Here is a 23,446-nt window from a genome sequence, read left to right on the forward strand (position 1 = left end):
TAAACCCCTGTCTCCAATGCCACTTCGGCTGTGTGCACCACGAACACCTCTTCCATTGTGCCCACTACTGCTCATGGGAGAACCAGCACCACTGCTGTGTGCTGGGAAAGCCTCTAACAAACGGTTTACCAGAGTTGCTTGTTTGTTTGCCAATATTATCTCTAGGTTCTCCTGTGGCATGATGTTGTGTAATTTGCCTTTGTAGCATGGATTGAGGATGCTGGCCAGCCAGTAGTCGTCATCCCTCATCATTTTGGAAATGCAGGGGTCCCTTTTTAGGATACGCAAGGCATAATCACACATGTGGGCCAATGTTCCAGGTGTCAATGATGCACTGCCAGTGTTAGGTGGAGGAGCACTTTCTGGCAAATCCACATCCCTACAGTCACGCACAAACACTGTACCTGACCTTGGAATGCCAACATTTTCTCTTGCCCCCTGAGAAGCATCCTCCTCCCCTAAATAATCATCCCCATCATCCTCCTCTTCTTCCTCCACCTCGTCCAGGAGAGTTCCCTGAGCAGACAATGGCTGACTGTCATCAAGGCTTCCCTCCTCCTCTTCCTCCTCGGGTGCAGACGCCTGCTCCTTAATGTGCGTAAAAGTTTGCATGAGCAGACGCATAAGGGGGATGCTCATGCTTATGATGGCGTCGTCTGCGCTTACCACCCGTGTGCATTCCTCAAAACACTGAAGGACTTTACAGAGGTCTGTCAGCTTTGACCACTGCACACCCTACAATTCCATGTCTTCCCTCAAACTGCCTGCCCATGTATCCTCCCACAAATGCATTACAGCCTGCCTCTGTTCACACAGCCTCTCATCCAAATGCAGGGTGGTGTTCCACCTTGTTGCAACGTCTATGATTAGGCGGTGCTTGGGAAGGTGGAGCAATCGCTGCAGCTTCTGCATACGAGTGGAGTGGATGTTTGAGCGACAGATGTGTGAGCACAGTCTTTGCACCTTATGGAGCAGGGATGTTAACTCCGGATAATTATTAAGAAAGCACTGCACCACCAGGTTCAAAGTGTGAGCCAGGCACGGTATGTGTGTGAGTTTTGCACGGGCTATGGCTGCCACAAAATTACGGCCATTATTACTGATTACCTTGCCTGTCTGAAGATGTAGACTGCCCAGCCATGACTCAGTTTGTCACTGCAAGTAGTCGGCCAGTACCTCCGCGGTGTCTCTGTTGTCGCCCAAAGACATCATCTTTAACACAGCCTGCTGACGCTTACCGCTAACTGTTCGATAGTGGGACACCTCGTGTGCAACACTGCCAGCTGCGGATGGAGTGCGACTGCGCTCTGTGGACGAACTTTCGCTGATGGAGGAGGAGGAGGGTCGAAAGCTTACAGCCAACTGTTTCCTATACCATGGGCTAGACAGCGCTGTTCCACCGCCGCTGTCCCCTGTGGAGCCTGCATCCACCACATTAACCCAGTGTGCAGTGATGGACACGTAATGGCCCTGGCCATACCTACTGGTCCATGCATCTCTTGTGAGGTGCACCTTTCCACTCACTGACTGTTTTAGTGCATGGACAATGCGGTCTTTCACATGCCGGTGGAGGGCAGGGATGGCTTTTCGAGAAAAGAAGTGCTGACTGGGTAGGTAATAGCGTGGGACAGCGTAGGCCATGAGCTCGCGGAAAGCTTCGCTTTCAACCAAATGGTAGGGCATCATCTCTAATGAGATTAGTTTGGCAATGTAGGCGTTCAAACACAGTGTACACGGATGAGAGGATGAGTACTTTCTTGTCCTACTCAGAGTATCTGGTAGGGTGAGCTGGACTAGAGAGCTGCATATGGGGGAAGTGGCGGTGGACCGGATGGAGTGAGAGGGGGTTGATGATGGTATTGGTGGTGATGGCCTAGATTCAGTGTTGTGTTGCAAAACCACTGTGATTCCCTGGTCTTACAGTGGTGGAAGCGATGGAGCGTTGCTGGCTACCTTCAGTCAGAGCAGGTGCACATGTGCCACCTGAGGTTTTGTAGTCCGTCCACGCTTGCAAGTGCATGTTGATTAAATGTCTAAGCATGCAACTGGTATTCAAATTTCTGAGTTGTTTACCTCGGCTAAAGGTCCTTCCACACTTCTTACAGGTAACCTTTACCTTATCAGTAGAATTTTGGTCAAAGAAGTGACACACTGCCGCTTCCTACTATGGTATACATTTTCTGGCCTTGCACGCTGTGCTAAGTTGACCGTCTGGCCAAGCTGTCCTGCAACTCTTTTAGTTTTTGGTCCACGTTTTTGGACAGCTACGGGCCTGCCAGATAACGGCTGCTGCGATGTCAATGCCTGCTACGGATCCTTCTCCTTATCTGAACTATTGCCAGCGCCACCCTCCTCCCACAATGGATGCCAATCCGGGTCAAGAACTGGGTCATCCATCACCTCCTCTTCAAAGTCATCTGCACCTTCCTCTTTACCTTCCTCTGTGTTACCATGTAAGGTGGTATTGTATGCGGGAAGGGGCACCTTTGTTTCATCAGGGTCAGATTCTGGCTCAGTAGACTGCGAGGGCAATGTTGTGCTCTGGGTGAATGTACCAGCAGAATCATCTAGCAGTGGCTGTGCATCAGTGCACTCCATGTCAGATTCATCTTGGACTGGGGAATTCAGTATTTGACTAGATAACCCAGGCATGGTATGTGAAAAGAGCTCCATAGAGTAATATGAAGTGTGGGCTGCCGCATCCCTAACTTTTGTGGGGGTGAAGGACACAAGGAAAGGTGTTTATCCTGACCAGAACCCTGCACTGACGACTCCATGCTTGCAGGTTTTGAACGTTCAGAAGAGGAGGCAATAGAGCTGGTGGCTATTTCGGCAATGTACGCCAAAACCTGTTCCTGATGCTCCGGTTTTAAAAGCGGTTTTCCTGCTCCAAGAAAAGGGAACCTTACAGGCCTTCTTGGGCCAGAGGATGACGCAGGCTCAGCACCTCCTGCTTTAGCTGCTATTGTGCTTTTGCCAGAACTAGCCGATGCACCACCACCATCAGTACCAGCTGCGCCCCCCTGCCCACGTCCACGGCCTCTTCCACCATACTTCCTCATGTTTGGGAAAATGTACCAAAAATACCAGCAGAGAGATGGTACTGTATGAGGAGCGTCTAGCTGTGTAAAGTGTATTAAAAAAATAAAATCTACGTATATATTTTGTTAGTCACAGACGCTCTCACAGTATGTATTTGACCTTAATCCAACAAGCAGATATACGGAACTGTACCAGAAGTGTACAGCTGTATTCGTTTTTTGTTTAACTAACAATCTCCGCATATGTATTTACGGAGTGTCACACACACACGCTGACTCTGTATAGATGTGACTGTAATGCGAACAGCAGATATACAATACTGTTTGAGAATCGGACAGCTCTATACGGTGTCTGTATGGAAATTTGTCAATCTCCGTCTATTTGTATATGGACTCACACATGCTGTTTCTGTCTAGTTTTGACCCTAATCAAACAGCAGATATACAAAACTGTTTGAAAAGCGGACAGCTCTCTAAGGTGTAGGTCTGGAAAAATGGAAAATCTCCTCAGCTTGTTTTTCCAGAGTCACACACAGATAGCTTCTATTTGTCCGTGATACAAGGCATTACACGGTAGTGTGTGAGGAGTGTCCACCGCTATACGATGTCTGTATGGAAAATTGTCAATCTCCGTCTATTTGTATACGGACTGACACACGCTGTTTCTGCATAGTTTTGTTCGTAATCAAACAGCAGATATACGAAACTGTTTGAAAAGCGGACAGCTCTCTAAGGTGTAGGTCTGGAAAAATGGAAAATCTCCTTGGCTGGTTTTTCCAGAGTCACACCCAGATAGCTTCTATATGTCCGTGATACCAGCAGGTACACGGTAGTGTGTGAGGAGCGTACACCGCTATACGGTGTGTGAAAAAATGAATGCTCGGTAACTCACCAGAACAAAATAATACAAGTTGGAGTGCTTTGAAAAAAGCAGTTTGAACAGCAGTGTGCCCACAGCAATGCAGCTAGCAGGTAGCCTTAAAAGGCAGCCTAATCACGACCAGTGCTGCTGCACACAACAAAAATCCTCCCCTTTCACTGCACACTAACTGTACAGTGAACAGTGCTATCAGCAGAAGCAATTTTTTTTTCTTCTTCCCTGCCTAATGCTCTCCCTATTCAGAATCAGCAGCAGCAGCAGCACCTCTCCCTATTGTAAGATCGGCAGAAGTAAGATGGCGGTCAGCGGTCACGGCCTTTTATACCCACTGTGACGCCACACAAAGCCAGCCAATCACTTCAATGGTCTTCTCTAAGATGGTGATGGCCGCTGCCCATGTCATCGCGTTGCCCACAGTGTGTGTCCTCCATCATTGGCTGAGAAAAGGCGCTGGAAGCATTATTTGAAACGCGACTTTGGCGCTCGGCTCTGCGACCTCATGGCCTAACTCACGCTATGGTCGGGTTTCGATCGGCGAAACCCAACTTTAGCTAAAGTCAGCGTTTTTAGAATTTGACCGACCCATTTTGCTCAACTCTACCAGTCACTGCATACTCAGCGCCCTTCACTATGTAACTCCAGCTCCCTGACTCATTATATTTATGCACCCCTTCTGCCCCAATTCATTGTCATGTCTTCTCACTCCCACCCTCTATTCATCATCAACAGCTCTACCCCCATATTCAATACATCATTTACTCCCCCACCCGCAAAATTCATTATTTGCTCTCTCCCCTGATCATCATTTGCTATCCCCACACCCAACCTTTGATTCAATTGCTGTCCCTCTTAACACACTCTCAATTCATCATTTGCAGTCTCCCATCCCCCCCCTACTTCATTATGTGCAGTCCCCTTTACCCCCACTTCATCCTGTGCAGTCCCCTTTACCCCATGTCATGATTTGCAGTTCCTTTTAACCCCCACTTCATGTGCAGTCACCCTTTAACCTCTCCAACATCATCATGTAGAATCATAGAACCATAGAACCGAAGAGTTGGAAGGGACCTCCTGGGCCATCTGGTCCAACCCCCTGCTCAAAGCAGGATTCGCTAAATCATCCCAGTCAGATGTCTGTCCAGCCTCTGTTTGAAGACTTCCATTGAAGGAGAACTCACCACTTCTCGTGGCAGCCTGTTCCACTCATTGATCACTCTAACTGTCAAAAAGTTTTTTCTAATATCTAATCTGTGTCTCCTCCCATTCAGTTTCATCCCATTGCTTCTAGTCTTTCCTTGTGCAAATGAGAATAAAGTTGATCCTTCTACAATGTGACAGCCCTTTAGATATTTGTAGACAGCTATTAAGTCTCCTCTCAGTCTTCTCTTTTGCAAACTAAACATTCCCAATTCCTGCAACCTTTCCTCATAAGACAGGGTTTGCAGACCGGTCACCATTCTGGTCGCTCTTTTCTGAACTTGCTCCAGTTTGTTGATGTCTTTTTTAAAATGTGGTGCCCAAAACTGGACACAATATTCCAGATGAGGTCTGACCAAAGAGGAGTAGAGGGAAATAATGACTTCACATGATCTAGACTGTATGCTTCTGTTAATACATCCTAGAATTGCATTTGCCTTTTTTGCTGCTGCATCACACTGTTGACTCATATTCAGTCTGTGATCTATTAGTATACCCAAGTCTTTTTCACATGTGCTGTCACTTAGCCCTATTCCTCCCATTCTATATATGCTTTTTTCGTTTTTATTGCCCAGATGTAGTACTTTGCATTTCTCCCTGTTAAAAACCATTCTGTTAGTTGCTGCCCACTTCTCCAGTTTATTTAAATCTTTTTGAATCCTTTCTCTCCTCTAGTATTAGCTATCCCTCCTAGCTTTGTGTCATCAGCAAATTTAATCAGTTTACCCTCAATTCCTTCATCTAAATCGTTGATAAAGATGTTGAACAATACAGGGCCCAGGACAGAGCCCTGTGGTACCCCACTTGAGACATTCTTCCAACTGGATGTGCAGCCATTTACGACCACTCTTTGGGTCCGATCACTAAGCCAGTTATGAATCCACCTAACAGTTGCCTTGTCCATTCCATACTTAGTCATTTTTTCAATAAGAATTGTATGAGAGACTTTGTCAAATGCTTTGCTGAAGTCAAGATATACTATATCTACAGCATTTCCTTGATCCACCCAATCAGTGATACCGTCATAGAAGGAAATTAAGTTTGTCTGACATGACTTATTAGTTACAAACCCATGCTGACTCTGTTTAATCACTTCATTCTTATCCAGGTATTGACATACATGTTGTTTAATAATTTGTTCAAAGATCTTTCCTGGTATAGAAGTCAGACTCACCGGCCTATAGTTGCCTGGGTCCACCTTCTTCCCCTTTTTGAAGATAGGAACAACATTTGCTCTTCTCCAGTCTTCTGGCACTTCTCCTGTTAACCAAGAATTTTCAAAGATTATGGAGAGGGGTTCAAAAATTTCTTCTGCTATCTCCTTCAGTACTCTGGGGTGTAATTCATCTGGACCTGGAGACTTGAATTCATTTAGGTTAGCTAAGTGTTTCCTCACTATCTTTCTGTTTATAGATATCCTGGATTCTTCTATTCCCTTAATAGGACAATGAATAACAGTTGATGTTACATTTCCTTTCTGAGAGAAAACAGATGCAAAATAGGAATTTAAAAGTTCAGCCTTCTCAACATCCTGTCTTACCATTTCATAATTTTCATCCTGTAAAAATCCTATAGCATCTTTGACTTTTCTTTTACTTTTGACATATCCCCAAAATCCTTTATTATTGCTTTTGACATCTCTTGCAAGCCTCAATTCATTTTCAGCTTTAGATAATCTGATTTGTGCCCTGCAGGTTCTGCAGACAGCATTATATTCTTCTTTAGATATGCCTCCCTCTTTCCATTTTATAAACATTTTTTTCTTCCTTTTTAGCATGTGCTTAAGTTCTGTGTTCATCCATCCTGGTTTCCTTAAATGCTTCCTATTCTTCCCTCTTTTCGGAATTGTTAACAACTGTGCTTTGAGAATTTCATTTTTCAAGATTTCCCATCCTTCCTGGACATTTTTGTCTTTAAGGATATCCAGCCATTGGATCCCTCCAATTCTCTTTCTGAATCCCTTAAAATCTGCCTTTCTGAAATCAACATGGGTGCAGTCACCCTTTAACCACCCTCCCCACATCATCGTGTGCAGTCCACCTTTAACCCCCCACATCATCATGTGCAGTCCCCTTTACCCCATGTCATCCTTTGCAGTTTCTTTTAACCCCCATTTCATGTGCAGTCCCCCTTTAACCCTCTCCCCACCTTATCATATGCAGTACCCCTTTAACCCCCAACATTATCATGTGCAGTCACCCTTTAACCCCCCACATCATCATGTGCAGTCCCCTCTACCCCATGTCATCCTTTGCAGTTCCTTTTAACCCCCACTTCATGTGCAGTCCCCCTTTAACCCCCTCCCCACAGCATGCGCAGTCCCCCTTTAACCCTCCTCTCCACATTATCATGTGTAGTCCTCCTTTAACCCCCCTCCCCACATCATCATGTGCAGTTCCCCTTTAACACCCTCTCCACATCATCTTGTGCAGTCCCCCTTTAACCCCCTCCCCACATCATCATGTGCAGTCCCCCTTTATCCCCCTCCCCACATCATGTGCAGTCCCTCTTTACCCCCCTCCCAACATCATCATATGCAGTCCGCCTTTAACCCCCTCTCCACATCATGTTCACACTGCACCCAGGGTGAGAACCACAGGTGGCATCATCCATCACCTATCTCTGTCCCTGCATCTAGTAAAGTTATCCTAAACTTTCTGGGAGTGCGGTAGCCGGGAGCAGACTCTCCTGGTGCTGGCTGCTGACATTGGCCGGGCTGGCAGGACTCCCTTGCAGCACAGTGATGTGCAGTGTGAGCAGCACAAGTCCCAGCAGCAGCAGGAGCTCCGCTGTCAGCCGCACCATCCTCTTGATGTATCCAGCTTTCAGTGCCCGCTCGGCTGCACCCTCGTCCTCCGAGATCAGGGGGGCCGGCTGGAAGAGCAGCCGCCAGCACCACCGCCACCACCACAGCAGCAGCACTTGGCAGCCACTGTGGGACAGGAAGTTACAAAGCCCCTGGGAAAACTTCAGGAGAGGGTGGTGGTGGCGGTGGGCTTTTCAAACTTCTGCACAGGCCCTAGTGCGCACTCTCCTGCTTCTCCGCACTGGCGAGGGCCGCGCTCACGGGCTGACGCAGGCCGCCGCGGTCTTGGTCAGCACGTGCATTGAGAGACTATGCACACACCAGGGCCTGTGCAGAAGATTTAAGTGGCCAGCGGCCCATTTTGAAGCTCAGAGCCGCCAGTCCAGCAGGCATCTGCCCACCTGGGCAGATAATCAATCTGGGTCTGCTGACTTTTCAGTTTGCATTAAAACTAATTTCTAGGAGGATTGTGATAAACTACAGGAAAACCATTACCCCTGTGCCATGATATATCTCTAAGCTGTGCGAGGCTGATGGCTGTAATATACATTTATTCACCCCTGCAGGACATGTGTTGGCATGGCTCCAGCCCTGGATTCATGGATTCACTCCATGTCATAAATTATATTGTTTTCAATCCTAAGAAATTCAGATTACGGCACAATCTCTCCTGAAATGGGGAGCAATGTTATTTTCTCTAATCTTCTGGTCAGGACCCATAGTAGCTCCAATGGTCCACTATTAATGAATGCAACTCCGGTTTACTGTTGGAGATCTCCCCTCATACATACTGTACGTTGTTGTTAAGGATGCAACATAATTCTTTATTCTATGTCTTTTTTACCTGTTCATTTTGTTTGATTGTGGTGAGATTGTCCTGCGTCACTTATGTGAGAAGGACAGAATACAGAATCAGAAGACACGAGTAATCAGTAAACGGGCCACGGTCACAGCAGGAGACAAAAGCCGCGAGCTGACCACAGAGGACTGAACCAGAGGAGAACAACGCTGTATCTGGCAGATTCCGGCCATATGCTTTGAGCTTTAGTAGGGTGTGGTACTTTCCTATTGGCTGAAGTAGGGAGCAGATCACTCCAGCTGGACACCAGGAACAGATCCCAGATGAGATTGGACACACCATATGCAGGAGCCCTAATATAACTAAATGACAGAAAACCAGAATAGTCGAAATCCCCATAAAGTGATTCCATTTTATAAATTAATTCACTGAGGGTTATATTCTATAGGAGGACTGAATATTTTGACTCCACAGCCACGTTCTGGAAATTAACACGCAGTGGATGTTGGAGAGTGAAAATTACACATTTGCCATTTTATCACCCAACACATAGTGCCCAGATTGTTCTCCAGGAGACACACGCTATAAATTAAGTGGGTTCTTCTCACTATAATATTGCTAAATACAGGGATCCTAAATGTTGTGTGAGCACACTGCAAGGCTCAGAAGTGAGAGCGGATATTGCTGGATCGGTTTATAGAAACCCTGTTGCTTTTTAACAGCCTTTCAGCCACTAATAGTGTGGGAACCTCTGTTTTTCCATTGACAGATGATGGACCTGAGTGGGGACTTGTTTTTTGTGAGATGAGAATTTGGTATTATTTTTGCCTACATAACATTGATTGGTTTCTTTTTATTTGATATTTGGGAGGCAGAATGAATAAAAAGTTGAACTCAGACTCAAATAGGCTTTATTGGCAGGACCAAAATACATTTAGTGTTTCCAAAGCAAGGAAAGAAAATGTGACAGGGGAGTGGAACGGGATCACCACACACTACTGGTTCATCCAGCAAGGTTTTCTATTAGACTGTCAACTGTCATTGTCTTGGTAATTAAAGTTTTTTACACAGCTTCCCATTTTTATGAACAGTTTAAGTAGAAATATTCAAAAACATAAAAATCAAGCATATTTTATTAAAAAATAATTGTTTTTTATCTTAGCAGATGACTGTACCAGGAGATCAGAAGGACAGCTGACATCTCCAATTTTTAAATGTGATGATCTTGAGATCCTACAAGATACAACTGAAGTGATTGCTGTTACTCCAGATATACCATCATCCATTCACAGCAAAGATCTGTCATCTGATCCTATGAAACAGGTCCCATCTTCTGACTCATTATCGACTACTAAGGAAAATCAAAGCCACAAAAGAGGCATTAAAAAACAAACTGCTCCTAAAGCAAAGAAGTCATTTTCCTGTTCAGAATGTGGAAAATGTTTTAACTGGAAATGGAATCTTGTTGCACACCAAATAACTCACACAGGGGAGAAGCCTTTTTCCTGTCCAGAATGTGAGAAATGTTTTAACAAGAAAGGGAATCTTGTTACTCACCAGAGAACTCACACAGTAGAGAAGCCTTTTTCATGTTCAGAATGTGAGAAATGTTTTAGCAATAAATTAGATTGTGTTAAGCACCAGAGAATCCACACAGAGAAGAAGCATTTTTCATGTTCAGAATGTGGGAAATGTTTTGGACATAAATCACATTTTGTTTACCATCAGAGAGCTCACACAGGGGAGAAGCCTTTTTCTTGTTCAGAATGTGAGAAATGTTTTGCACGAAAATCACATCTTGTTAGTCACCAGAAAACTCACACAGGGGAGAAGCCTTTTTCCTGTTCAGAATGTGGGAAACGTTTTAAATGGAAATCAGATCTTGTTATTCATCAGAGCAGTCACACAGGGGAGAAGCCTTTTTCCTGTTCAGAATGTGGGAAATATTTTAACCGAAAATCGGTTCTTGTTTGTCACCAGAAAACTCACACAGGGGAGAAGCCTTTTTCCTGTTCAGAATGCGGGAAATGTTTTAAATGGAAATCAGTTCTTGTTAGTCATCAGAGCAGTCACACAGGGGAGAAGTCTTTTTCCTGTTCAGAATGTGGGAAATATTTTAACCGAAAATCAGATTTGGATAAGCATGAGAGAATTCACACAGGGGAGAAGCCTTTTTCCTGTTCTGAATGTGGGAAATATTTTAACCAAAAATCGGTTCTTGTTTGTCACCAGAGAACTCACACAGGGGAGAAGCCTTTTTCCTGTTCAGAATGTGGGAAATGTTTCATCCAGAAATCACATCTTGTTAGCCACCAGAAAACTCATATAGGGGAGAAGCCTTTTTCCTGTTCAGAATGTGGGAAATGTTTTAACAGTAAATCGGTTCTTGTTAGTCACCAGAGAACTCACACAGGGGAGAAGCCTTTTTCCTGTTCAGAATGTGGGAAATGTTTCAACCAGAAATCACATCTTGTTAGTCACCAGAAAATTCATACAGGGGAGAAGCCTTTTTCCTGTTCAGAATGTGGGAAATGTTTCAGCCAGAAATCACATCTTGTTTGTCACCAGAAAACTCACACAGGGGAGAAGCCTTTGTCCTGTTCAGAATGTGGGAAATGTTTTAACCGGAAAGAGCGTCTTGTTAGTCACCAGAGAACTCACACAGAGGAGAAGCCTTTTTCATTTTCTTAATGTGGGAAATATTTTACTTGGAAATCAACTGTTAATAAACATCAGATATGTCACACAGGGGAGAAGCCATTATGTTCATAATGTTGGAATGGTTTTAACCAAAATAGGATCTTCTTAAATGGGTTGTCTCTTGTCATTCCTCATGTTTGCTGACAAAAGGATAAAGCTAAACTTTATTAATTCCAAATGTAAAACTATACCCATAATTCACCCCCTGAAGGTTAGTCAGAAGGTGACTAATAGAAAAAACATATACCCCACATTTCAGTTTGTAGGGTGAGGTGGCGTATTCACACTTGCTCTCCAAGCCTCTCATTTCTACGGGTTTCATCATCCTCACCAAAGGAGACTCATCAGGAGACTATTTAATATTAGCCTATATTCAAGCGAGACTAAACAAAAAAAAACTAAAATTACTTATCATGTTATCTGAAACAGTCAGAAAACTAACCAGATATATGCAGATCCCAGACTTCAAAGTATATACTTCATAAGTTTATAATCCACTCCAGTGGCGGTCAGTCAGGAATAGAAAGTATGTGAAAATACAGTATAATTATTGTGCTTTTCCTCCTATAGGGACTGCCCTAGTTTGGTATTGTAAGACCAGTCAATTAGTAGTGCAGACAAATTGTCTTAGACTAAACTCAGTTTTCAGACCACCCAATATCTACCACTCAGGGAAAACTTACCTGCTCCAAAGATCATTAGCAGCTTGTAACTAATGGCCATGCTGCGGTCTGTCAGGGAATGAGTGCAATATCATTATAAAGACTAGGGATATGTGCAACCATAATGTCTGGGAGATCTGTGCCATTATTTAGTGTGAATATGGAAATTATATCTGGAGCAGTTACGTGTTCCCTGAGTGGTATATACTGTATTTTCACATACTATCTATTCCTCACACTGGAGTGGCTTATAAACTTATGAAGTATATAGGTTGAAGTCTGGGATCTGCCAGTATGTGGCTAGTTTTCTGACTGTTACAGATAACATGATACATGATTTTAGGGTTTTCTTTGTCTAGTCTCGCTTGAATATAGGTCAATAGTCTCCTGATGAGTCTCCTTTGGGGAGGACGATGAAATCCGTAGAAATGAGGGGCTTGGAGAGTGAGTGTGTATACGTCACCTCACCCTATATACTGACATGTGGGGTATATGCTTTTTCTATTAGTCACCTTCTGACTAACCTTCAGGGAAGAATTGTGGGTATAGTTTTACATTTGGAATTAATAAAGTTTAATTTTATCATATTGTCAGCGAATCGTCTAATCAAGGGATAATTATATATATATGTATATATATAATTTTTTTCTCTTAATGAACTCATTCCTCATGTTTGGCCTCATTAAAATAAGAACACTCATACTCGCTGGCGTGCCGGCTCCACTTCAGCGGTGTTGAGACTCACTGTCCTGTGGCTTATGTGAGGTTGTCACATCACACGAGCCCTGCGCCCAATCAGCAGCAGCTTCACTGTTCCCGCCTTCGGACATTTTGAACATCATCAGGAAGCCAGGGCCACGGCTGCTCTCTGACTGCCTCATGATGCTCGATTTGTCCGAAAGTGGGGACAGTGACGCCAGCGCTGATTTGGCACAGGCTCACATGATGTAAAAGCCTCAAAAAGTCCTAACAATGCAAGTGCCGACACCACTGAAATGGCACCAGGATGGGAGGTTTGTATAAGTACTTTTATTTTAACAGGACCAAATATGAGGAATGAGAAGGGATTGCCCAATAGTGGACAATCTTTTTTAAACATCTAAAATCCCACTCAAAGAAAACTCATCCTACCTGGAGTGTGAGAAATGAGTTACAGGAAATCGTATTTTGTTGACCTTCAAAAATAACTCGGACGGGGAGAATCTACCGTATATACTCGAGTATAAGCCGACCCGAGTATAAGCCGACCCCCCTAATTTTGCCACAAAAAACTGGGAAAACTTATTGACTCGAGTATAAGCCTAGGGTGGGAAATGCTCCATAGATTATTCCCCATATGCTGCCCCCATAAGAAGCTCCATAGATTATTCCCCCATATACTGCCCCCATAAGAAGCTCCATAGATTATTCCCCCATATACTACCCCCATTAGAAGCTCCATATTGTTCCCCCATATACTGCCCCCATTAGAAGCTCCATATTGTTCCCCCATATACTGCCCCCATAAGAAGCTCCATATTGTTCCCCCATATACTGCCCCCATTAGAAGCTCCATATTGTTCCCCCATATACTGCCCCCATTAGAAGCTCCATATTGTTCCCCCATGTGCTGCCCCCATTAGAAGCTCCTTAAGATTATTCCCCCATGTGCTGCCGCTGCTGCTGCATGTAAAAATAAAAAAATGACATACTCACCTCTCCGTCGCTGGGTGTCAGATTCTCACCTGTCCTGCGTGCGCTGCTCCCCGCTATCTGCCACGTCATCGGTCAGTGACGTTCACACTGCAGGGGGCGCGGCGCGCACTAACCACGTCACCGCGCCCTCTGCTGTCTGAAGTCACTGACTGATGACAGACAGCAGCAAGCAGCCATGGACGCAGGACAGGTGAGTATCGCTATACTTACCAGTCCTGACGCTGTGTCTTGAGCCCCCAGCTTCTCCGCGCTCTCTCTTCCTGCCTTCAGCGGTCACGTGGTGCCGCTCATTAATATGCGCATATTCATGAGTTTTAATGAGCGGCACCACGTGACCGCTGAAGGCAGGAAGAGAGAGCACGGGGAGAAGCTGGGGGCTCAAGAGACAGCGTCAGGACGGGTAAGTATGACCTGACACCCCCGCCCCCCCTCCCCCTCTGACCCCCGGTGTATATGACTCGAATATAAGCCGAGAGGGGGACTTTCAGCCCAAAAAAACGGGCTGAAAATCTCGGCTTATATTCGAGTATATACGGTATATATATTATTGACAAATTGTACAAAAACATGATGCGCGTGGCGTGCGTTCAAGGATGGAATATTATATGGGAGTTTTATAGAATAAATTCAAGGATGGAATATTATATGGGAGTTTTATAGGATAAACCAAATACCAACAGAAAATAAATGACCCAAAACAAACATTTATCAGTAAAAATAACTCCTCTTTATTAGGTAAACTATAAAAGAATTGCACCATTTTCCGATACCTGTAGCGGCTCCATTTTTCATGATCTCGAGTTGGGTGTTGGTTTATTTTTTGCGCTGAGCTGACGTATTTAATGAGACCATTTTGGTGCAGATACGATCTTTTGATTGCCCGTTATTGCACTTTAATGCAATGTTGCGGCGTCCAAAAAAGCGTAATTCTGGCGTTTTGAGTTTTTTTCTCGTTACGCCGTTTAGCGATCGGGTTAATTCTTTTTTTATATTGATAGGTCAGGCGATTCTGAACTCGGCGATACCAAATATGTGTATGTTTGATTTTTTTTGTTTTATTTTGAATGGGGCGAAGGGGGTGTTTTGAACTTTTATAATTTTTTAATATTTTTGAAAACTTTGTTTTTATTTTTGTCATTGTGAGACATACAGCATTGTATCTTAATTAACCAGATCACTATTTTTAGCAAACAAATAATAATAGAATGTTTTCTGTATGTTGGCTTTCAAATTCAAGTATTGATTTCTGGTTGGTCAAGAAAACAGACTTTTGTTTGTGTAAGCCGATATTATTGACTTTTATTGTGCGCTTATCCTTGATCACTAGTGATGTTTGCTGATATGTAGTGATGAGCGAGTATGCTCGGTGCTCGGGTTTTTGCTAGCATGCTCGGGTGTTCTCCGAGTATTTAAGCCTGCTCAGAGATTTAGTTTGTGTCTCCGCAGCTGCGTGATTTGTGTCTTATAGACAGCCTGAATACATGTGGGATACCCTAACAAACAGGCAATCCCCAAATATATTCAGGCTGTCTAGCAGCCGCAAATCATGCAGCTGCGACGACACAAACTAAATCTCCGCGCACACCCAAATATTCGGAGAACACCTGAGCATGTTCAGGAAAACCCGAGCATACTCGCTCATCACTACTGATATGCTAATTATGCATTGTATTATGGAACCAGTTTGTTGAATTCGAAAGCAGAGAGGGAAAAACTATTCAAACAGTTTAAATAATCAAGTAATGCTACTTGATCTCATCTCCATTCTTACCCTTTATGTAATTACTGAATGTTGGACACTTGTTAAATCTAAAAATAGGCTACATGCCTCTGTATAAAGAGACTGAGAGAGAGAGAAACAGCCAGAGAGATTCTGCCAAGACATCCATACATAGAAAGGACAGAGACAGGAAAGCAGCAATTTTACATCATGGCTCCATCATGAGGAACACAGATCTATCATTCTATATGAAACAACCTAGGGGTTTTCAGCCTCAGTTGGAAGAATACAGATCTGTTCCATTGACCATCGCTGAACCATGGATACGTTTGGAGCAGGCAGGTTGTGATCCTCAGATCAACTGGCCTTGTACCTTGTATTGACTCAATGTACTGTCATCTTCCTACGCTTGTTGTTACCTCCTCTCTCTGTGTGTGCCACAGGTGAGGTAGCGACTCTGGGAGCACTGAAGTCACAGCTGCTGCTATCCTGGCGAGTCAGTGGAAGGGTGAGACTCTGTAATGTGCACCACCTTGGGTATTTTTCTGGGACTGCTCTATGTGTTATCTGCCTGTTTTGTGGTTCAATAAAGCATTGCCACACTGTGTTACCCTCACTCTGTGTTGTCTGAGTATCGTTTTGCCCACGTTAAAAGGAGAGCGGGAGTTCAGCGTGACGATCCCTGGTCCATGCGGTTTCAGCTAGCAAACTGGGGCGCCCGCTGACCACCCATGTCTCCACAGGTATGTTTCAATAGTCTCCATGGGAGACTAGAAGCTGCCATAACCCGATTGGCTCTGCTACATAGAGGTGATGATCAGATCATTGACGGGTTGCGAGCTAATCTGCTTTGACCAAAATAGTAACTAATACCCCTTATCGTTTTATCTTTTTGCACTTTTTATCATTTTTGCAGGATGCAGCTAGACCTCTTCATGTTGGCTTAGTTTTTTCTGTGTGATGCATATATAGTGCTGAGCAGCCCACCTGCTAATACTATGGGCATCATTAATAGGTTGTTCAGACACTTTGCACCACACTTATCTGTGTGACTGATGTCCTATGCAAGCCCTGTTTGTGTGCATTTTTTCCACTAGGCAGCCAGACCCTCTTGTGTTACTGTTTTCATTAGTGGTTTGCACCTGTGCTGCCCCAGCCTTTATCAATGGAGGTCTGCTGCATCCTGCTAGTGCATTAGTCAGGGTTTTGGTGAGTCTACCTTTCATATTTGTTTTTTTTTTTTTACTTTTTGGGAATTTTTTCCTTATGTGCACTCTCCAGTCCACAGGATCAACCCCCCTCCCCTCGTAGTCTCACTGCCCCATTACCAGGCGATGCTCAATGTCTCCCAACTTTTGATTGACCCACAATTTTGTATCTCCCGCCTCTATAGTCTGTAATCACAGTACAGTCTCCTCCAGATGCGAACTAACACAATTGATGTCCATGTTTCTGGGAACAATAGATCTTAAGAAAGTTTGTGAAATCCAGAAGACAGATCCATCAACACTAGCAGGAAGATCCAGCCCAGCCGGCAACCGATCTCCAAAACTCCATAGGTCATCCATCCAGGCGACCAGCGAGTGTATATTTCCTCCATATTCCTGTCCCCTTCTCCTCCAGGTGTGAGTGGCAGGTGTGCTGCGGGGGAGTAGGGACAAATCTCACCCCTCGCCATTAACCAACCCTGGGAGGCGCAGACCTCATGGTGAAAGGGTTGGAGGGTGGTGTCCCTTGGTGAATAGCGGGGGTGTGAGTGTGGACACAGGGGGACGCCTCTGTTGTGGAGTCCAGAATGAGTTCACCAAAATATGACAAACGAATGTGTGGCAATAAACGTTCAGGTCCGGACCTGTGTGTGAATGAGCATGTATGGGTGGCCACCAAAAACATCTTGTGGAAGTGTGTTGTGGAGTCTGATCAGCTCATGGCAAACATACACATACATAAACTCGTTCCCCAGGTCGGCGCTGTGGAGATGAGTTGTGCCTCCAGAACATGTATTGCCAATACCAGCGGTGCGTTTGTCATAAACCTGAAGTTTCAGGTGGTGGTGGGGTGAACCCAGGATCTGGGCGTCCCCGCTGTAGGTGTTTCCCTTATGAGGAGTGGTCTTGAGGGTCCAGAGGCCCCTCATTAAGGAGGGGGTACTGTCATGATCCAGGCTGGATCTGACAAGTTAAATGGACAAAGTGACCTTTTTTTCCTTTGGCTTGGTGCCAAAGTGGGTTGATTGCCCCCGGTGGCCATTAGAATGATTAGACGTGGTGTCGTTCATTCTAAGTTGCCCTGGTGGTGGTGAGCGGTAGTGCACTTTAGTTTCTTTTGTTTAATGTGCACTTAATTACAAATCAGGTGTGAGGCTCTATAAAAGAGTTCAGGTGTGTTTGATCACTGTTGGTGATATTGTGAGTTAGTCATTCTCAAGGAAGCCTGGGTGAAAGAAGGAGCTGAATGAGAGTCCTGGGCAGCCCAGCCAGAGGGGTTGAGTCAGCTATGGAGTCTGCATGGAGGGCTGGCATGGCGTGGTGGAGTCGCAGTTTATGGTGTCAGCAGGAGGTGCTTGTATGGCTTGGTGGAGTGGCGACGATGGTGAGAGTTGCACTCATTATGCTGGCCTTGGTTGCTGGAAACTGGACTCAAGCATGCTGGACTTTTTGGCAGAAGCTGGACTCATCTTTGGGACTCTGTTTACTGGGCAGCTGCAACTGGTGGTGGACTCTGCTCCAAGGCTGCACTATGGTGATGGATCCAGTTATTGTGATGGATCCGGGTGGAGAAGAAGATGCTCTGTTGCTAGGAGCGTACGCAACAGAGCAAAGCTAAGTGGTGTTCCCCCTGTATTGTCATTTTCCATTGTGTGTGTTTAGTGCAGTGGCGGGATTAGTTTCCGCACCGACCAATTCCCTAGTGAGGGTTTACGGTCAGGGCGAGTCAGGGTTTTAAGGTTCCTGTGCGTTGCCCGGTGCAGAACCGACATAGGGAACGTTAGGAGTGCAGGGACTCTGGCTCAGGGGAGTGCAGGAGGTCTCCACGTCCCAATTCCCTATCGCAGGGCCCACCATTGTTAATGTTACCCAGGTTCCCCTTTATTATTTAAATTCGCCTTACTGGAGGCGGGGTTTCCAGACTATTGTATAAATACTTGTAATACCTAAATTTGCCGGTAGGAGGCGGTGTATCCAGCTGCACATCTTATGATTTAAATTCGCCTAACTGGAGACGGTGTATCCAGGGTCACGTGTGTCATATGGGTTTGCCTTGCGGTACTCGCTGCGTCCAGACACACGTGACCGTGACATTATCACCAATTTTTAAACAACAGAAAAAAAGGCAGCAACACCTACCTGCCCAGGTCTAGGAACAAATGCACTGCAGGGTGCAGCCAGCCCATAAAGCAAGTTGTTAGCAACACAGGTGCAAAATACCAGATTAACAGCCACTCTCCACATGCCCATTCCTGGAGGGGGTGACTGCCCAGTGTAAAATTGCACAATAAAGGCCCGCTTAGCGCGCTGTTCACACAAGGGAACTACACAGTGCATTGTCTGGCTCACAGCCTATTAGTCACGCCCCTACTATTCGACTAGGCGGGCTGGCCAGCACACCCTCAATGCATCCCAGTGTGAACACCCCTCATACGAGACCAAACGTGTTTGGGCTCGGCTGCACCCTGAAAATTAATATAGTGCAAAAAGTACACAATTAGTGAGGTATTAGCTGATATTTTGGCCAAAATACTTGAGCCCATAAACTGCGCCAAAGTTCCTCACGCTTACGGGTCCCTACACTAAACTAAATAGCAAAGCCACTAAGGAAGACTCAAGGTCTCCAAAAATTCATTTTTAAACAGCAGAAAAAAAGGCAGCACACGTTTGGTTTCGTGTGAGGGGTGTTCACACTGGGATGCATTGAGGGTGTGCTGGCCAGCCCGCCTAGTCGAATAGTAGGGGCGTGACTAATAGGCTGTGAGCCAGACACTGTGTAGTTCCCTTGTGTGAACAGCGCCCTAAACGCGGGCCTTTATTGTGCAATTTTATACTGGGCAGTCACCCCCTCCAGGAATGGGTATGTGGAGAGTGGCTGTTAATCTGGTATTTTGCACCTGTGTTGCTAACATCTTGCTTTATGGGCTGTCTGCACCCTGTAGTGCATTTGTTCTTAGACCTGGGCAGGTAAGTGTTGCTGCCTTTTTTTTCTGCTGTTTAAAAATGAATTTTTGGAGACCTTGAGTCTTCCTTAGTGACTTTGCTATTTAGACATTATCACCACATTTTTTTTTTCTGGTTAGCCTTGGCCATGTGAAGACCGCTGAGTAATTGCTGCCGGGCCTCACTGAGGTGAGTGAGGAGCGGCATGGTGTGTTAGAGCCACTGCAGCAGTAGTTATCAGGGACTGGGGCCTTCCCTTTGGCTTCACTAGAAAATCAAAGTTAGGTTGGTGATAATGCAAGGGTCACGTGTGTCATATGGGTTCACCTTGCGGTACTCGCTGCGTCTAGACACATGTGACCGTGACAGATTTTCTAAGATGGTCCATCTTGTACCACTCCCAAAGTTGCCCTCTTCTTCTGAGCTGGTGCCCTTGCTTTTACAACAGGTGGTTCGTTTGCACGGGATTCCTGAGAACATTGTGTTGGACAGAGGAGTCCAGTTTGTTTCCAGATTTTGGAGAGCTTTTTGTTCCAGACTGGGAATTCAGTTATCCTTCTCCTCTGCATTTCATCCTCAGACCAATGGGCAGACTGAGAATACAAACCAGACTTTGGAATCCTATTTGAGATGCTTCATATCTGCTGGTCAAGATGACTGGGTCTCATTTTTGCCCTTGGCCGAATTTGCGCTAAACAATAGGGCTAGTTCTGCCACTTTGATGTCTCCTTTTTTCTGTAACTTTGGGTTTCATCCTCGATTTTCTTCGGGGCAGGTGGAGGCTTTGACCTGCCCAGATGTGGATTCTGTGGTAGAGAGAATGCAGCAGATTTGGGACCAAGTAGTGGATAAGTTGTCCCACTCTCAGGAAAAGACCCAACGGTTTTCCAACCGGCATAAGACCGTTGGTCCCCAGTTTAAAGTGGGTGATATGGTTTGGTTGTCCTCAAAAAATATTCCTATGAAGGTTGCGTCTCCAAAATTCAAGCCAAGGTTCATTGGACCTTATAAGATTTTGGAAATTCTTAACCCTGTGTCTTTCCGTTTGACACTGCCAGTTACGTTTAAGATTCATAACGTTTTTCATAAATCTTTGTTGAAATGGTTTGTGGAGCCAGTAGTTCCCATGGTGGCACCCCCTGGCCCTGTATTGGTTAAGGGTAATTTGGAGTATGAGGTAGAGAAGATATTGGATTCTCGTCTGGCTAGACAGAGACTCCAGAACATGGTCAAGTGGAAAGGTTATGGCCAGGAGGATAATTCTTGGGTCTCTGCTTCTGACATTCATGCCGAGAGATTGGTTTGTGCTTTTCACTGGGCCAATCCTGTTCAGCCTGGTGGCGTGGATGAGGGTTCGGTGACCCCTCCTCAAGGGGGGGTACTTTTGTGAATTCTCTGGATTTCACTTCTGAGTCAGGGCTCACTCTGGTGGTTATTGTGGGTAGTGGAGCTGGCCGGGTTGAAAGTCTGCCACCTGACGCTGACGATGATGATTGGAAATCAGGGGGTACTGACTGGGAGCTTATAAGTGAGCAGATTTCGCTCAGTGTTTGCTGGTGATTAGTTCTTCTTGTGCATCTTGAGGTTTGCTGTCTCCTGCCTGATCCTGCATTTTTCAGCTAAGTTGTTCATTTGCTAATCCTTTGCTTCTGATCTGTTTTTGTCTCTTTCTGCTTTGCTGTGAGGGTTCAGCTTGCTCCCTGCTGGGGCTGTGCTGGACCCCGCTCTATATGTTACAGCTTGTGTCAGTTTGTTCAGTCCCCTGTTATATTAGTCTCTTTTGCTTTGCTGCCAGTTCACACTAGAATGCTGATATAGTGGTGGAGAGGTCGTGAAACCTCAGTGTTTTTTGTACATCAGATGTGTTGGATTTTTTAGGGTTTTGGCATGATTGCAGACAGTGTCTTTCCTTTCCTGTCCTATTTAGACAATTTGGGCGCCATCATTTGCTCAGTCTATTTTCTGCCTGTGTTTGTACCTCATCTTGTCTCGCCAACAATATATGTTTGGGGGCTATTTCTTTAGGGTTCTACTCTGGGGCAGTTTAGATTTCACCTTTCTTGCTTTAGGCTTAATTAGTTCTCTGGCTGTGCCAAAGCGTCTAGGGCAGGGGTCCCCAAACACCGGGCCGTTGCAGTTCTGTTGCCGGTCCGCGGAGCAAATGGCTCAGAATGCTGGACACAAGGGGAGCCGGCGGCAGTAGCACTGTACTGACAGCTGCAACCGCTGGCTTCAAGAAGACATCAATATTCACTCTCAGTTCCTGCATCCCTGTCGGGTGTGGCAGCATCATCCAGTGCTGAGTGGTCACGTAGTACTGCTCATTAAGGTTATGAATATGGACGCAACTCCACTCCCATAGGCGTGGCGTCCATATTCATGACCTTAATGAGCGGTACTATGTGACCGCTTCACCGCACAGGAATAAGCTGACGTGCCAGGATAGAGATGCAGGGAAGTTCAGCGACGGTGTGAGGGTAAGCATTATGGGGGAGGACGGGGGAGCCTAGCCATGTATACAAGGGTGGGAGCGGAGCCATGTATACAAGGGTGGGAGAGGAGCCATGCATACAAGGGTGGGAGAGGAGCCATGCATACAAGGGTGGGAGAGGAGCCATGCATACAAGGGTGGGAGCGGAGCCATGCATACAAGGGTGGGAGCGGAGCCATGCATACAAGGGTGGGAGCGGAGCCATGCATACAAGGGTGGGAGCGGAGCCATGCATACAAGGGTGGGCGGAGCCATGCATACAAGGGAGGGAGCGGAGCCATGCATACAAGGGTGTCAGTCTCTCATCACCCCTAGATGGGACCGTCTTGTTGCAGGAAAACAAGCCCGATGCTCCCACTCATTCAAAACCTATGGTGAGTTGAGTCACATTCACATTATAAATGTTATAATTAAATGATAAGTATGCACTACTAAACTACAACGACGTCCATAGCCATGCCCCCTTATAACCAAAGCCCTGCCCCTGCCACACCTCCATCCCCGCCCTGCTGGGCCATGGAATAATGGTCTTGCTTGAAGCCGGTCCCTGGTGCAAAAAAGGTTGGGGACCACTGGTCTAGGGCATCGTAGGTACGCTCCACAGCTACTGTTAGTTGTGTTGTTAGGACTAGGGATCTGCAATCTGCTAAGTGACCAACCTTTCTGGTTTCCTGGTGGCCTCGTCTATTTCTGCCATCCTCTTTGGTGACCTGTTCATAACAAACACCACCTTCTGGAATGATATCCTGCAAAGAACAGATGCTACTAGTAAAAATCTACAAAACTTAAAACTCGATCTAAACACTGCTGTGGCGTCACTGACCAGCTTAAAAAACTATGTTGCATCAAAGCGTGTGTCCTTCAAAATTGTTGTAAAGCAAGGCGAAGAGCTGTCTGGTTCATCTGAGTATGTTCAGACGATAACTCAACACAGGCGCCGAAACGTGTGTCTCAATCCATTGGATTATGGCCATACAGAACAAGTACAACTCAGCCCTTCTGAAAATTACAGAACGGAAACTTTCTTGCCTATCATTGATCAGTTTATCACTTCTCTTGACCAACGTCTTCAAGCATATAAAGATATATCAAGCAAATTTGGCTTTTTTAGCCATCTGAAAGAACTGTCTTCAGACGAGCTTAAGGCCACAGTAGAGTAACTCATCAGGTCTTATTCAGATGACTGGGACATTACATTTATCGATGAACTGTGTCAGTTTGTAACATTTGCCAATTTATTCACAGACGAGGATCCAAAAGATATTAGCACTGAACTTTTCATGTACAAGCTTACCATGGAAAAG

General features: G+C 45.4%; 1 protein-coding gene across 1 annotated transcript in view; it reads left to right on the forward strand.

Moving 5' to 3' along the window:
* The window catches only part of LOC141093984 (uncharacterized), a 61,194-nt gene extending 49,725 nt beyond the window's left edge, over positions 1-11,469 (forward strand). Inside the window, exon 8 of the mRNA XM_073579658.1 lies at positions 9,889-11,469. Coding sequence (XP_073435759.1) covers positions 9,889-11,414 — 1,526 coding nt within the window. The 3' untranslated portion in view covers positions 11,415-11,469. The remainder of the gene's footprint in view (positions 1-9,888) is intronic.
* The last annotated feature ends 11,977 nt before the right edge of the window (positions 11,470-23,446 follow it).

The sequence above is a fragment of the Dendrobates tinctorius genome, unplaced genomic scaffold (assembly GCF_039654945.1).
Source record: "Dendrobates tinctorius isolate UK_male_01 unplaced genomic scaffold, ASM3965494v1 ptg000063l, whole genome shotgun sequence".
NCBI lineage: Eukaryota > Metazoa > Chordata > Amphibia > Anura > Dendrobatidae > Dendrobates > Dendrobates tinctorius.